The sequence below is a fragment of the Phascolarctos cinereus genome, unplaced genomic scaffold (genome assembly GCF_003287225.1).
Source record: "Phascolarctos cinereus isolate Bilbo 61053 unplaced genomic scaffold, phaCin_HiC Scaffold_5;HRSCAF=322, whole genome shotgun sequence".
NCBI lineage: Eukaryota > Metazoa > Chordata > Mammalia > Diprotodontia > Phascolarctidae > Phascolarctos > Phascolarctos cinereus.
Window position 1 is genome coordinate 37910337 of NW_027555958.1, and position 16719 is coordinate 37927055.

General features: G+C 43.3%; 1 protein-coding gene across 1 annotated transcript in view; it reads right to left on the reverse strand.

Annotated features, from left to right (window-relative positions):
• Positions 1 to 16719, reverse strand: part of LOC110192282 (acid-sensing ion channel 2-like) — a 358620-nt gene that overhangs the window by 10820 nt on the left and 331081 nt on the right. The window contains exons 4-8 of the mRNA XM_020963360.2: positions 14195 to 14345; positions 13014 to 13070; positions 10493 to 10646; positions 8413 to 8504; positions 416 to 495 (exon numbers count right to left, since the gene is read on the reverse strand). Of these exons, the coding sequence (XP_020819019.1) occupies positions 416 to 495; positions 8413 to 8504; positions 10493 to 10646; positions 13014 to 13070; positions 14195 to 14345 (534 nt within the window). The remainder of the gene's footprint in view (positions 1 to 415; positions 496 to 8412; positions 8505 to 10492; positions 10647 to 13013; positions 13071 to 14194; positions 14346 to 16719) is intronic.

The window sequence follows — 16719 nt, forward strand, 5'->3', positions numbered from 1 at the left end:
GAGAGATTTCAGTAACTCTTATTACTGGTGGGCTCAAGGTCTGGTCACTTGTCTGTAGTCAGTGTTTGGGGGTGGACGTGACTGACAGAGGTAGGAATCTGTGGGGACAGTTTGTCATAATACCCAAGATCAAGAAGTAGAAGGGACCCCAGAGGCTGACTAGTTCAGCTCACACACTTCATAGATGAAGAAGCTGAAGCGTCTTATCCAAGTTTACCCACGTAGTGTCAGGGCCTCTGACACTTGAGCCAACACTCTGTCCACAGAACCACACTCACTTTCCTGTGGTTTGTGGAACAGTACATCTTAGAGATTGGTTCTATAAATTTGAGGACTGGAGTATAGGGAGAGGGCCTCAGGGTCAGAGTCTGAAGAACACATTTCATAGGAATTTAGAAACAACTGTGAATCTTACCTCGTAAATGTAATCAAAGAGCTCTAGGATTGTAAGGATACTAGCACCGATAAACAATCCCATCTGACCACCGATGTCCCCTGTAGAGAGAAGAGAAAAGTCTATTTTTATTTTCCCCAGGGAGCTAGCTTCTGTGGTGTGCATACTCCAAACTCCTCTGAGATAATGTGGTCACGTACCCTGTCTTCTTGGCAAGAATCCCCAAAGTTCTCTCTGGAGATGGAGAAACCATAATATGGAATGAGAAAGAAGGCTTGGGCTATCTCCCAGGCCAGGATGACAGTCAAGATTCGCACACATGACTTGCATGCAATTATGGTTATAGGATCTACATTGCCTCCATTGTTCTCTCATTGAATGAGGGCTAGATGCTCCTTCCTTTGGAATTGACTGAGAATATACGGCAGAAACAAAAAAGGCAAACCAGTCCATCTCTTGCCTCAATTCTTACCTGGCCTTTAATTACTCAATGGGTGTTGCCTCACACAAACTGAGACCTGGGAAAGACTTAAGCTTCAGAAGCCAAGGTCTCCCACTGCATCTGGGGCCATCTTTAGTTGTCCTGATCTATGTCTTGCCACAGGACCCAGATGGCTCTGGAGGAGAAAGTGAGGCTGGTGACTGCACAGCCCTGCCTCACTTAAATCCAATTCACTTGCAAGTCGACATCACTTCCTGATGTCATTGGTCCTCTTCAAGAATGAAGGACAAACAACAAGAAGAACATAAAACTACCAAGTGGCCTGAGATGGATCCATGGGTGGCTGAGATGGTCTTCCAGAGGCTGGTGTCCAGTAGTCACAATGACTCTTCCCTCACGGTGAAATTCTCTTTGTGAATATTTGTACGTATCTCTGTATACATGTGTTCCCTATAGATGGTAAGGTCTTCCAGATGTTCTTGGTTGCAGAAGATAAATCTGCAAATCACTTAACCTCCCTGCCTCAGTTTCCTGATCTGTAAAATGAAGGAGTTGGACTTTATGATCTCCAAGGTCCTTTCTAGCACTAGGGTCTGTGATGTTTCCCCATTCTATGGCTTTTATTTCTAGCCTCTATCAGGGGCAGCTAGGTGGCTCAGTGGATAGAGCACCAGGCCTGATGACAGGAAGATCTGAATTCAAATCTGGCCTCAGATACTTACTAGCTATTTGACCCTGCTCAAGTCACTTCACCCTGCTTGCCTCAGTTTTCTCACTTGTCAAATGAGCTGGCGAAGGAAATGGCGAACCACCCCAGGATCTCTGCCAAGAAACCCCCCACATGGGGTCACAAAGAGTGGGACACAACTGAGCAACAACAATAAGTTGCCTTTCTTTTACCTTGTTTATCTGAGATTTCTAGTAAAGTCAGTTTTGGAAAAATGCCATCATTGTCTTGAGTGAGACAAGAGAAAGAAGGTGAGCATGTGCAGGAGACTTGGGGGGAGGAGATGGGAATGGAGTTTAATGGCAAGGGAGAGACACAGAGGGGTCTATAGAGGTTGGCCGTAAGAGACTCAGGGAAGAAAATTCCCAGGGGTCAGTCTGGGCTGAGGGCAGCATCTCCAAGAGCTGGTCCCTTTCCTGTCTGGGGCTCTTGCTCTAGAGGGGTGGTAGGCTGGAATAAAGTATGCGTGTGTGCATGTGGTTTATGTGTATATGCATGTATATGGTACATGCATAAACAGGTGTGGTATAGGTATACATTATGTGTACGTATGCAACGCATGTCGTTTATGTGTATAAGCATGTGTGTGGTTGTGTGTGTAAATATGTGTGTGGTGGTATGTCTATGTGGTGTGTACGGGAGCATGTGATTATGGGTGTGTGGTATGTGCACTGTGTGTATATGGTATATGTGTGTTCCATGCATGTGCACTGTGTGTATGGTGTATGTTCTATGTACACGCACTGTGCATATATGTTGTTTATGTGTGTATATATGTGTGGCACGTGTATGTATGTGCATGTGGTATATGTTCTATGTATGTACACTATGTGAATAGGTTGTTTATGTATGTGTAAGTGTATATGTGTGGTATGTGTATGTATGTATATACATATATATATATATATATATGTATGTGGGGTTTGTGTAGTATATGTGTGGTGTGTGTGTGTGATTGGGGTTGGGTAGGTAGGTGGGTAGGGGAGGTAGAAGCCTTTCAGGCAGCAGGCTCTGGGGTGTTCAGGCAGCACCTTCCCCTGCTGAAGGATGGGCAGATAGCAGTACTGTTTACTGATGGGGGAGGAGGAGGAAGATGCTGGCAATGAGCTTCTCTCCCCATCAGAGCTAGTACAAACACCATTGGCAGGTCAGATTTCAAGCTTCCTTTTCCTTTCCATCTTTTTTTAATGGAGGTGGCATGAATACACATCATGAATTCAGCACAGAAAACAAAGTTCAGACCCTGTGAGAGGCTTGGCCAGCATTTCCATCTCTTGCTGGGGGATGACACCTCATGACAGTAAGTAAAGATGCTGGTCTGCCAGGGCGAGGAGGTCACCTCACCCAGAGCTCCTCCATGTCAATGCCATAGCAACCTGCATGGCTTGGCTACAAACCCTATGTACTGCTGGGAAAACTGTGCCTGGGCTGTGTTCCAGGCCTCAACCTTGGGGAAGCAAAGTGAAGGAAAGAGGAGCCATTCACCTTGGAACTTAGTGCCAGGCATCTGGAGTCTCAGGCTGAGTCCTGGTCAGATTTGGTTTTAGGCATAAGGGGAGAGGAATCATGTCATATAGGGAGACGTGGGGCGGAGGGTGCCAGGAAGGGCCTTGCTCTCCACCCAACACTTCCCCTGGCTCAGCGTGTGCCCCAATTCCAGTTTCCAGCCTTCGAGCCTCATTCTATTGGTTTAGGCCAAACACAGATGGTGTCCATTCTGAGAATGTCAATAAGATCAATGGACTGAGAGCCTGACCCATAGCAGGCTCTTGAAAAATACTTATGAAGTTGACTGTTGTGATCATGGGATCTTAGGGCTAGAGCCAGAAGGTACCTCAGAGGCCCCTAATCCAACCCCTTTATTTTACAGGTGAAGAAACTGAGGCTTAAAGCGGTTTAATGACTTGTTCAAGGTCACAAAGGTACTAAGTGCCAGGTTTGGACCCAGGTTACCTGGTTTTAAATCTAGCACCCTTTACACCATACCAAACTGGCTCCCATTCTGGCTGGGAATCTCAGACTCACCGAGTGGCAAGGGACCTCAAAGGCCTCTGAATTCAATCTGTGCCTGAACAGGAATCCTCTCTCCAATATCCCTGAGACAAGTGGCAATCCAGTCTCTGCTTGAAGACCTCAAGGGATGGGGAACTCACTACCTCTTGAAATAGCCAGATGGGGCAATGGACAGAGCACTAAACCTAGAGTCAGGAAGATCTGAGTTCAAATCTTGCCTCACACACTTAGCAGCTGTGTGACCCTGGCCAAGTTACTTTAATTCTGACTGCCTCAGTGTTCTCATCTGTTCAATTCTGTTTTCTCTACCTCAGAGAACACATTTGGCTTCTCAGTCATTTTGTGTTAGTTTCGATGAGTTTCTCAGGTTTTTTTTTTCTGAAGAGCAGATTTTAGGGGAAATAGTGATACTGGAGACAGCTAGGTGGTACAGTGGATAGAATGCTGGACCTGAGTTCAAATACAGCCTCAGAACCTTATTAGCTGTGTGACTCTGGGCAAATCACTTAACCCTATTTACTTCAGTTTCCTCATGTATAAAATGAGTTGGAGAAGGAAATGACAAACCACTCTTTGCAAAAAACCCTCCCAAAACCCAAAATCCAAATGTGGTCACTAAGAGTCAGATATAACTGAAAAGTGATTAAACAACAACAAATAATAATACTATCATTTCTATAGTACCTTGAGGTTTGCAAGCATTTTACATGATATCTTGTTTTACAACAACCTTGTGAAGTAGGCCTTATTACTGTTCTCATTTTATAGATGAAGAAACTGAGACTGAGAGATGTTAAATGATTTTCCCAGAGATATATTGCTAGTAAGTGTCTGAGGCAGGATTCGAACTCAGTTCTTCCTAATTTTAAGTCTGGTGCTCAATCCCTTGTGCCACCCAGAACAGAAGATGGGAGGTGCTCATCTTCTCCTGCCCCTGCTACAAAGGAGGAGAGATTTCACTGTCTGCTGTTTCCCCTGAATTTCCGTGCCCAGGCCTAGGCCGAGATAAAGTGGTAGATGCAAATGCAGGGGACTGGGACGCTGACCCTGCAGTCAACCAGCCATGTAACTTTGGGCAAGTCTTCCCTCTCCCTCCTTCCACTCCCCTTATGCTTCCATTACTCTCCCTCTTGAAAAGAAGTGTCGAATTAGGTGATCTTGGAGCCCCCTTCCAACTCTGGTAGTCCATGACGCTCTGTTCCGAAGACTGAAAGAGCCTTCACCCTTACACATAGCAAACAGGCTCTCAATAAGTACTTGTTAAGTTGAATTGACTGGAATTCACGCTGGGAGATGCTGATACAGTAAAACCTCACTAATGTGAAGTCCATCGATTTAGAATTTGGGGTAATTCAATCTCGGAAGCTCAATTCATTATTCAACATACATTTTAAGTGCCTACTAGATGCACTGTGTTCAGTAAGATACGAAGATGAACAAGGCAATTTTGTATGAGTAAAGCATGTAAAATGCTTCCATCCACTGAATTTTTAGGGTCTCAGTCATATTAGGGAATTTCCATCTAGAATCAATAATTGTTTTTACATGGCTTCTTTTCCTGCTATGAACTCCAAGCCATATAGAGAATAATAGTTATGGTGGAAAGAGCTGGCCTGGAAATCACTGGACCTCACTTCTACTCCAACTAGCTGTGGCCTTAGACAAGTCAATGCCCCTCTCTGGGGTTCAGCTTCTTCCTCTGTGAGAGTGAGAGGTTAGATTAGATGATCTCCAAGGTCCTTCCTAGTGCTAACATTCTATGCTCTAACTTTCTTTGTTCTATTCCAGAGCTAACATTCTATATTCTAACATTCTCTGTTTTAACATTCTATGTTCTAAGAACTCTTCTAGAGCTAACATTCTGTGTTCTATGCTCTAAGGCCAACATTTTATATTCAACATTCTATGTTCTGAGGCCTCTTCTTGTGCTGATATTCTATGTTCTAACATTCTATGTTCTATTTCAGGTCTAACATTCTATGTTCTAACATTCTGTGTTCTAAGGCCTCTTCTAGTGCTAACATTCTATGTTCTATTCCAGGGCTAACATTCTATGTTTTAATATTCTGTGTTCTTAGACCTCTTCTAGAGCTAACATTCTATGTTTCTAAGGCCTCTTCCAGGGCTAACATCCTGTGTCCTAATATTCTATGTTCTAAGGCCAACATTCTAAATTCTAACATTCTGTGTTTTAACATTCTATGTTCTAAAGCCTGTTCTAGTGCTAAGATTCTGTGTCCTAACATTTTATGTTCTAAGTCCTCCTTTAGTGCTAACATTTTATGTTCTATTCCAGGACTAACATTCTATGTCTAAGGCCTCTTTTAGGGCTAACATGTTCTAACATTTTGTGTTTTAGCATTCTATGTTCTAAGGTTTCTTCTAGTGCTAACATTCTATGTTTTATTCCAGGGCTAACCTTCTATGTTCTAAAATTCTATGTTCTTTTTTAAAAAATTTTTTAGGCAATTGGGGTTAAGTGACTTACCCAGGGTCACACAGCTAGTAAGTGTCAAGTGTTTGATCTGAGGCCGGATTTGAACTCAGGTACTCCTGACTTCAGGGCCGGTGCTCTATCCACTGCGCCCCGTAGCTGCCCCAAATTCTATGTTCTAAGGCCTCTTCTGGTGCTAACATTCTATATTCTAACATTCTATGTTGTATTTCAGGGCTAACATTCTACTTTCTAACATTCTGTGTTCTAACATTCCATGTTGTAACATGGTGTTTTCTAACATTCTATGTTCCAAGGCCTTTTCCAGAGCTAACATAGTGCAATTTCAGCTATCAAAGAGTGGGATGGACTGCCTCCAGACATAACAGGCCCCCCTTCAATGGAGGCATATTAGCAATGGTTACTTGGCCTCTTGTCTGACATGTTACAGAAGGGATTCTCTTTCAGGTCCAGATTAATCTAGAAAGCTGCTTGGGGGAAGAGAGGGTCCATTCCAGCTCTGACATTCTTTGACTCTGTGAAAACCATCCCTAAGTCCCCCACATTACATTGTGAACTTTTTAAGAGCAGGGATTATCTTTTGCCTTTATATCCTCAGCTTTTAGCATAGTGCCTGGCATGTAAACTCTTAAGGTATCAAACATGTGGCCTTTGGGTTAAAATGTAATTGGGAAATATTTAACAACATACATAAGAATGCAATTGAACATAAATAATGTTAGAGAGTGGTCTTCTAGGTCTAAATGTGACCCCCAGGGATTCTTATGTATGGTTTGGTGACCACTTTTCTATTTTTGAGTTTGACATCACTGCTGTGTCATACATCTACCTCAATCCCAATAGTATTCATCTACTAAGTTTGAATACTTCCAGTGATGGGGAGCTTACTATTTGTCAAGGCACCTTATTTCACTTTGGGATATCTTTATTAGGATATTCCTTTTTATATTTAACTGGAACCCTTTTGTAAAGACAAGCATCCTATTGAAATTCTCCTGAAATCATAGAATTCTCTAATATATCATGTTTTTAAATTCTGGATGTTTTGATATTAAAGAAGGGCACAGTCTTTGTTATCACATATTTTCCAGTGGCCTATGACAGGCCTCTCAAACCTGTGGTTTGAGTCTCCAGGGGAAACCAGTGTTAAATGGACCTTTCTTCTGGACCCATGGAAATCTTGGGAACTTATTTATTCTGTAGGTGCTACTATCAAACCATATAGCTTTCAGTGAGAGGTCAGAGCGGGATGGGGGAATGAGGGCCCTTATTGTGCCCTTGCCACACAGAGCTAACTCTAGGGCTTTCTGGCTGTAGAGGGTCTTCATAGGTGGAGGTATAACCAGTCTACTCTTGCCTGTCTACTCCTGCCTTCTCCCCAGCTCCTGCCTCCTAGGGATCCTTCTCTGGGGGCTATATTCTTTCCCCCCAACTTCCAGAACATTAATTTGGGAATGAAGGATCATAGAATCAGGAAGAGCTGAGTTCAAATCCTACTGCACACATCTACTAGCTGTGTGATACTGGGCAAGTCATAACCTCTCAGACTCAGTTTCTTCATATAATAATAATAATAATGAAATAATGCAATAATGCTTTGTAAACCAAAATCACTGCATAAATTCTAGCTTTTGTTATTACAGAAGAAGGAATAGGCCACTAAAAGAAAAGAGATTTACTCACCCAAGATCATATAATGATGGGGCTTGGGCAGAGGTGGGATGAGATAGCTGAGGTCTCCTCAATCCCAGGTCATGCTATTCTCATCACATTACTAGCCTTTTTTTTTTTTTTTGTGCTGGAGTCAATCAAGGTTAAGTGACTTACCCAGAGTCACACAACTAGTAAGCATCTGAGGCTGGATTTGAACTCAGGTCCTCCTGACTCAGAGGCTGTTGCTCTATCCACTGTGTCACCTAGCTGACCCATAGCCCTTCTTAAGTGGATTAAGTGCTTAGTACAGAGCCTGGCATATAGCAGATATTTAATAAATACTTGTTGAAGGGTTCCCCACTTCTGGGACTGGGAAAACACAGTATGAGCTTCACAAAATAATATAAACAACTCATTCATAGAGCATCTACAGCTTACAAAGTTTTTTTTCTCAAAAGTGAGGTGTGCCAATGTCAATTACTCCCATTTTATAGATTATGAAACTGAGGTTCACAAAGGTTAAGTGACTTATCCAGGGTCACATAGCTGGGAAATGTTAGCTCTAGGTTTGGAACCTAGATCTTCTGACTCTGGGTCCAGCACTCTCAGTGGTACCACCTGGCAAGACACCAAAGAGATCGATCCCTGCCTGCCCACACCATCACCACCCACCCACCTATATCTCTGGTGAGATTTTTAGAAAGACATGAATAGCATCTCTGGCTTACCAAGTAAGGCTGCGACTTCATATGCTTTCTTCTGCTCAATTGTCTCATAATTGAGTGCTTCAAAAAATATATCCAGAACGAGAATGTTCTCTCTGTTGGAGGAATAGTTAGAAGCTTATAAGCAGGCTCCCCAACTCCCTTTTCTCCTTTATCTCTCCCTCCCCTATTTCTGCCTGATATGGCCTCCACATTGCAGAAACTCTATGCAATTGTGCCCTCGGGATCAAAGCTGGGATTAGGGGCAAGGTGGTCACCTTCCAGGGTGGGTGCACTGAGACAGACACGTTGGAAGGTTATTTTTTATAAGCGCACATATCTTCAATACCAGAAAATCCCACTCTCTGCTTCCTGTGGCACATGGGAATTTATTTTGTGAGAAGCCAAGACTCTTTAAGTGGGACAGCAAAGGATGAAGGCTTTTTGTGCCTGATAACACGTAGGGGGCACCAGTGCTCTGGCCCAGTCTGCTCTAGGGCCACAGGAGCTCAGCCAAGCTTAGGCTGGACACAGACCAGCTGTCTGCTACCAGCCCTACTTTGTTCTTGTTCAATTGTTTCAGTCATGGATGACTCTTCATGATCCTATTTGAGGTTTTCTTGGCAGAGATACTGGAGTGGTTTGCCATTCCTTCTCTGACTCATTTTACAGATGAGAAAACTGAGACAAATGGGGTTAAGTGACTTGTTCAGGGTCACTCAGCTAGTAAGTGTCTGAGGCTGGATTTGAACTCACAAAGATGAGTCTTCCTGACTCCAGAACTCTATCTAGTGAGCCACCTGGCTGCCCACAAGCCCTATACCCATCTTCTTATCCTCCCTTTCTGCTGGGAATGAAATGAAATAATAACGATAGTAACAAGTAGCATTTACACAGTGTTTTAAGGTTTGCAAAGAGCGTTATAAATATTAGCTCATTTTATCCTCATAACAACCCTGGGAGGTAAATGTCATTATTATTATTTTATAGATGAGGAAACTGAGCTACAGAGAAGTTACCTGACTTGCCTAGGGAGATACAGCTATAAGTATCTTAGGCAGGATTTGAACTCAGGTCATCCTGACTCAAGGTCTAGAGTTCTAACCATTGTACCACCTAGCTGCATTCGGATACTGGAATTTGGAACTTTATTCCCCTCTTCCCTCTAAGCACAAGGCAGGCAGTGCCTGGGATTTTCCTGGGAGGTTCCTCATGCCAGGGTCTGTATTTAGGGAGCATGAGCAGCCCTGGCTGGGGAGGGGGAGCAGGGAAAGAGTAAGGTGTGAGGTTGAGAGGGAGCTTCTGACAGAAATTAATTCACCCTGTTTTGCAATAGGAAGCAGACAAGGCACCAGCACACATCTCAGCAGTCAAAGTAATTGTGCTCCTGGAGATATCTACAAAGCAGCAGGGCTTGGCAAATCCTGCTGTTTCTTCTCTCAATAGAGTCTGCTTACAGGGAGATTCAAAGCCCACATCTCCCAGTGAGGTGTAGTCATGGGAGAACAAAAAGGATTACAGGTGGGAGGGGACAGTGGATCCCCATTTCAGAGCCCTCTGGAGGCTGGTTGGTGACACGATGCCTTAACAGCCTTTGGGGAGCATCACACAGAGACCTTTGTCAGTTACTAGCTGGGCGACTTTAGCTTCTTCATCTGCAGAATGGGAATAATAATGTTTATACTATATACTTCATAGAGAATACTTCATAAGCCTTGGGAAGACAAGAAGGGGTTGTGGTTTCTTCAGCATGGGGGAACTCCTAATGTGGGAACCCTTTATGCCGATGGAGATTTCAGCTGGTCTGTGACTCAGTAGAAGGTTAAGTGACTTGTCTAGGGTCATACAGCTCATGTCAGATTATAAACCGTAAAGGAATATGTGAATGTGAATGATCTGTCTCATCTTTTTTGAGACTAAGGGCACCATATTTCTTGGTCTAAGTTTTCTCACCATGAAGGAAGATTTGTTTTTGGTGTCTTCTCCCATCAGTTTCCTTACCTGTATACCCCTTCATGTTCCTTACCCATTTCCTATCTGTCTCTACCTATCCTCTCTCTATCTCCTCCCTATCCCATACATTTTCTTCATCCATTTTACTCACGAGATATACTTTTCTGACTTGTTAAATTTCTTCTCAAGATACTTGGCTGAAGTCTTGCTGGGAATCTTCACCATGGACAGCTCCTTATTATAGCGGGTCAGGTTACAGGGCGTCCTGCAGAGACAGTAATTACTGTCCTTTTCAGCAAGTAGACCTGGTGAGGAGAGAAAGGGAGCACTCTGTTCAAATGGTGGTCACCCACTTAGTTTTAATACTTCCAGATGAGGGGAACTCACCGTCTTGTAGAGCGGGCAGTGGCCTTACCAGAACACTTGTTTGCGAGGACCCCTTGTCCCTGAGGGATGCTTTTTATCATGTGTACATGCTCACTCGTGAGATGCCATTTTTAATTTATCTTTAATTCTCTTTCATTTAATTTAATATCTTTAATTCTATCTCTGTCCTTGGCTCCTAGAGGAGTCCTCCACAGATTCTATTTCCCATTTCCAGAATGGGTCTACCTGTTCTACAGGGAAACAACCAATTTCAAAATGGCGGGACTGATGTTGAGCACCACTGTAGAGTGAATCACCCTGGGAATCTCAGAACTAATAAGTTTTGTGGGTTTTGTTTCCTCCCATCCCTTTAGCTCCTTGTGGGGGGAGTGGAAGAGAGACGTACCCACCTGGAGCCTATGCTTTGTGGCATATGGTGCCCATGAACCAGCTGATAGATGCGTTGACCATTACTCTCATCTTTGGCTTTTTCTTTCTTTCCTTCTCTTTCTAATCTCCCTGGTCTAGTTTTTTTTTTTAAAGGATCATAATAAGAACTGGTGGGAATTCACAGGCCATGTAGTCCAACCCCTTCATTTTACAGATATGGAAAATAGGGCCCAGAGAGGGTTCAGTGACTTGTCCAAGGGCATGAAGAGGCAGGATTTGATCTTGGGCCCTTTCATTCCAAATCCAACACTTTTTTCTTGGCACCATACCACCTCGTCCTTTGGGCAGTGTGGATTCTCTCAGACTCTTAATTCAGAAAAGTTTCCAGGTCTTTGCCAATTGTTTCCTCTCCCTTCATTCCCCACCCCCAGCCATACAGCAGGCTCTCCATCGCTCTGGGGGGATCAAAACATGAGTGCAGAACTACCTCCCTCTGGCTCCTAGACACTCAGAAGTCTCCTCTGAAGCCGCTAAAAAGAGTTAGACATTGCTTAAAAATTCTCTCTGTTCATGTGTTTGCAAACCGCTTTGTGAAGTGCTGGGCGAGGCTGCTTCGAAGAGGAGAGAAATTCGGGGCCTTAGCTGGACTGCTCGTTATTTCTCCCAGCAGGTTCCCCAGGCACTATCATCATTATTCCTGCCTTTCCTGGGGCCTGGACATGTGCCAGGAAGGCCAAGGCTTTGGGCCCTGGGACCTTAGCTCACATAAGATAACTGGGATGGAGTCCTCTTTGTGTTAAATCAATCATGTAAAATGCAGACTCTACTTCATAATGTACCATCTTTTCTGTCCGAAGGTGACCCTACCTACCATCAGTAAAGCTTGTGACTCAAAATGGGTTTTTTTCCCCCAGATCTTTCTTAGTTTCTCATTTCTCCCTCTACTTCCCCATCCTCTGTCTCCTCTCTTCCCAGGGGTTCTCTCATCCCCTGTGTTCTTCCCATCTCTTACCATTCTTTTGATTCCTCAAATCTGTATTTCTCTTCTTTTAATTTCCCTGGAATCTCTCCACTCCTCCTCTCACATTAGTCCCTAGACATCACTTTTCTCTGTTACCTCTTTCTACTCCTCATCTTGTCCTCTTTCCCTAGTCCTAACTTCATTCTACATCTTCTCTTCATCCCTTGGCCTCTCCCCACCTTCTGGTCCTCACTTTACTCTCCATTTTCTTTCCATATTCTAGCCCTTTCTCTTTCTATTCCCCATTAACTACCTACATACCAGCCTAACTTTCTCACCTGATCCTTAGTTCCCTATCTTCTGTCTCTTGGCCCTTTCCACATCTTCTGACCATCACTTCTTTCTACCTTTGCATCTCTTAATCCTTCCTATTTCTACTTCCCACCCTCTCTCCACCACCTTGCCCTCTCTCCATCCTCTGGTCCTCAATTTACTCTCTAGTTCATGGGCTTCTCTCCATCCACTGAGTTTTCTTCACTCCCCATTCTCTCTCCATCATCTGGCTCCTAGCTTTCTCTATACTTGCCATCATCTGGTCCTCAGTTCCCCATCTAGCTCATGGCCCTCTCCTCATCTCATGAGTTTTTCTGCTCTTCATTCTCTCTCCAATACCTGGACCTCTTTCCATCTCTGGACACCTTTCTCCACTCCCCATCACCTCTCTCTATCCCTTAGTTCTCTCTTTATTTATTAACTTTCTCCTCATTCTTCATCCTCTCTCCATCTTTTCCCATTCCTTTCCCTCCTTTTCTCATTAACTTATTTCCATAAGGTTTGTCTCATGGAAAGCCCAGGTGCTCAGAACTATTATTCCTGGCCTTGTTCCACTGTTACTAAAGAAGGGAAGTCTTCTTCTCCCTTCCTCTGAGAGAAATAAGTAGCTTAGAGTACTGACCTAAGGCTGGCTCCGCACATTCCTTGTGCTGCTCTGGGGTACAGAAAGGGGCATCCCCTGCATGGACAGAAAACAGTGATAAAACAACTCAGAAACCTGCATATGATTCTGTCTCCATCACAGGACCATTCAGAGAAGAGGCCTTTCTTAGATTGCACAGCTAATAAGTAGGTGAGGAAGGATAAAAAGACAGTTTCTAATAATAATAACGAATCACATCATGCTTTTGGGTTCTTAATGTTCTTAATACTTATTGTCCCCCTGGATCCCTTTGTAAGTCTAGCGAAGCCTAAAGACCCCTTCTTAGAAGGATGTTTTTGAATGTATAAAAGAGAATGCATAGGATTACAAAAGAAACCAATTCTATTGAAATAAGGTTATTAAAATATAAAAAAAGTTCACTGACTCCAAGAACCCCTGATTTGGGGACTAGAGGAGGGAAGGGGATAAGAATTTATATGGTATCCCCTATGTGCCAGGCACTGTGCTAAGCACTTCACAAATATTGCTTCACTTGATCCTCACCACAACCCTGTGAATTAGGTACTATTATTATCCCCATTTTAAAGCTGGGGACACTGAGGCAGATGGAGGTGATGTTACCCGAGTCATAAAGCTAGCATCTGAAGCTGGATTTGAATTCAGGTCTTCCTGATTCCAGCTTAGCACCCTATCCATTGCAGCACCTCACTGCCTCTACAAAGTGCTTCTCCCCTTCCCCACTGCTCCCTCAAAACACGAGTCTTTGTATACTCCTTTTAAAAATGAATCAGTTTTTGACTTTGTGCCTCTGGTGCCTAGCACAGTGCTTGGCACATACTGGGCATTTTTTAAGTGCTTGCTGATTGGGTGATGCTCTAAGCTAAGAGCCTCTATGGATGACATCAGCCCAGCATCTGGATTACTTGGTAATAGACTGGCATCTAGTCTGAATAAAAGAAAAACTACAAACAGCAGGATGTTTCCAAGCTGTCTGTTATGTTCAGTCTGTGCTCTGTGATGATGGACTCTATTTTCCTATTTGTCTGATGTTTTGATTTTACGCAAGCAGAACCTTTGGCAAAAACTCGGGGAAAATGAATCTGGGATGCCCGGTCCAGGAGTCCAGGGAAAGAGTTTAGGTGACAGCAGGAAGCAGAAAGCCCCTCCCTATGCTGCCACGGCTCCTGGAGGTCACTGACCTGGCATGTGAACCATCCGGCAGTTACAGTTCTCCACAATGTAACGAGTTTCACAGTCAATCCTACAAGCTGTGATACTGTAAACAGGAAAAAAATCGAGTCCCATCTCTGAAGATCGGCATTCTCCCCAAGGAGGGGGCAGGTATGTGAGCTGGAAGAGAGGAAGGAAGTAGATACTGGTTAGTGCTGGGGGACAAAGGTGTTCTCAGGACCTGAGGCTGTGTGGGGTATCATGGAACCCAGGCTGGACCGGAGTCAGAAAAAAAGAGAGTTTAAATTCCATCTCTAGCCGCTACTGGTATGATCAGAGATGAGTAACCTCTCTCAGCCTCAGTTTCCTCACCTGTAAAATGACCTTGTGAGGCTCTAATAAGATCATGTATGTCAAATGTTTTGCAACTAGAATGGAAGTCCCTTGTGGGCAGGGATTGATTGTTCCATTCTTTTTTTTTCTTTTGGGTGAGGCAATCAGGGTTAAATGACCTGCCTCGGGTCACACAGCTAGCAAGTTATCATGTGTCTGAGGCCAGATTCGCACTCCAATCCTTCTGACTCTGAGGCTGGTGCTGTATCCACTGTGTCAGTTAGCTGCCCCTGTTTCATTCTTTGTCCTTGTATCTCCAGCACCTAATTCAGTGCTTGCCACATAGTGAGACTGCAACCAATTCTTGTTGGATGGTTAAGTGCTAGATATTTAAGTGCTATAGAAATGTCAGATACTGCTATTAGTAGTGAGGCTCATATGATCAACCATATGTATATGCACAATATACATATTTGCATATATGTACATATTTTAACATATGTACATATATTAACACACAATTTAAAAATTGTGTTTTAGTTTTTGTCAATTGACAAGCATTTGAGAATAGCTAAGCTGGAAAACCAGTTACAGAGAAAATTTCATTTGATCTTCAAAACAGCCTTGTGATTTGTCTGATATTACAGATGAGGAAATCAAGGCTGAGAGAGCTTAGTAACTTGCCCAAAGTCCCATGGCTGCTCCCAAGTATGTGAGATGGGATTTGAACTTCAATCTTTCTAACTACAAGTCCTCCAGAATACCTGCATTACATTGCACTACTAGGTGAACGAGGGATTTCTTTTCCTTTCCTCCCACCAGTGCTGTCTTCCTCTTTCCCCACCCAGAAAAATAGCTTGTTACTGGTCAATCACTTCAGTTATGTCTGGCTCTTTGTGACCCCATTTGGTGTCCTATTGGTAAAGATACTGGAGTGGTTTGCCATTTCCTGCTGTAGCTCATTTTACAGATGAGGAAACTGAGGCAAATAGGGTTAGTAAATATCTGAGGCTGGATTTGAACTCATGAAGACAAGGCTTCCTGACTCCATACCCAGTGCTCTATTCATTTCACTACCTAGCTGCCTTAAGAAAAATAGTAGTTGACATTTACATAGCGCTCTAAGGTGACCACCATAGGTCACAGTTGACATCACGGCCAGAGTGCCGAACTTGGAATTAAGAAGATGTTGGTTGAAGTCACTCCTCAAATATTTATTAGCTTTGTGATCCCGGACAAGTCACTTAATCCCTTGAAACTCATTGTCCTCATCTAAAAATGGGAATGATAAAAATTGCACTTACTTCTCAGGGTCAATGTGAAGATTGAATGAGATAATTTTATATGAAGGGTTTTGAAATATATACCCTTTTCTTCAGTAGTCAACTTTTACTTGGGAATACTGATATATTTTGGTTCCAGTTACTTTTGGAACAACCAAGGAAACCATTTGTCATTCTCTGGCCATGAGAACCAGATTTTCTAGGTTGGCACTGGGCAGATCTGAAACTTTAGGTGCACACCAATCACATTGCGATCTCCAAAGCTGCAGAGAGCTGGGTCTCAATCCGTGACCCAGTGCCTGGCACATAGTAGGCACTTAATAAATGTTTTTTGACTGACTGATTGACCATGAACAAGATACTTAATTTCTTAGTGAATCTATCTTTTCCTCTGCCAAATGCTGTATGTCTTATTAGGTCAGCCAGCCAATCAAATAACCTACCAACAAGCATTTATTAACTACCTACCACTTATGCAAAGCACTGGGGATACAAATACAATGAATGAAAGAATCCTTCTTCTCAAGGATTCTTCATGGGGAAGACCACAAGGACACATATACATATATACACAATAAATACAAATAAATTCAAAGTAGTTAAATACAAGGCAGCTAGGTGGCTCAGTGGAGAGAGCGCCAGCCCTGGAATCAGGAAGACTCATCTTCGTGAGTTTGAATCTGGCCTTAGACACTTACTAGCTGTGTGACTCTGGACAAGTCACTTAACCCTATTTGCCTCAGTTTCTTCATTTCCTCAGAAGGAAATGGCAAACCACTCCAGTATGTTGGCCAAGAAAACCTTAAACGGGGTCATGAAGACTTCGGCACAACTGAAAAATGACTGAACAACAAGGTTTAAATACAAAATAGTTTTGAAAGGAGAGGACTAGTTGGGGAGCGGAATCAGGAAAGGTTTCACCTAGAAGGTTGTGATTG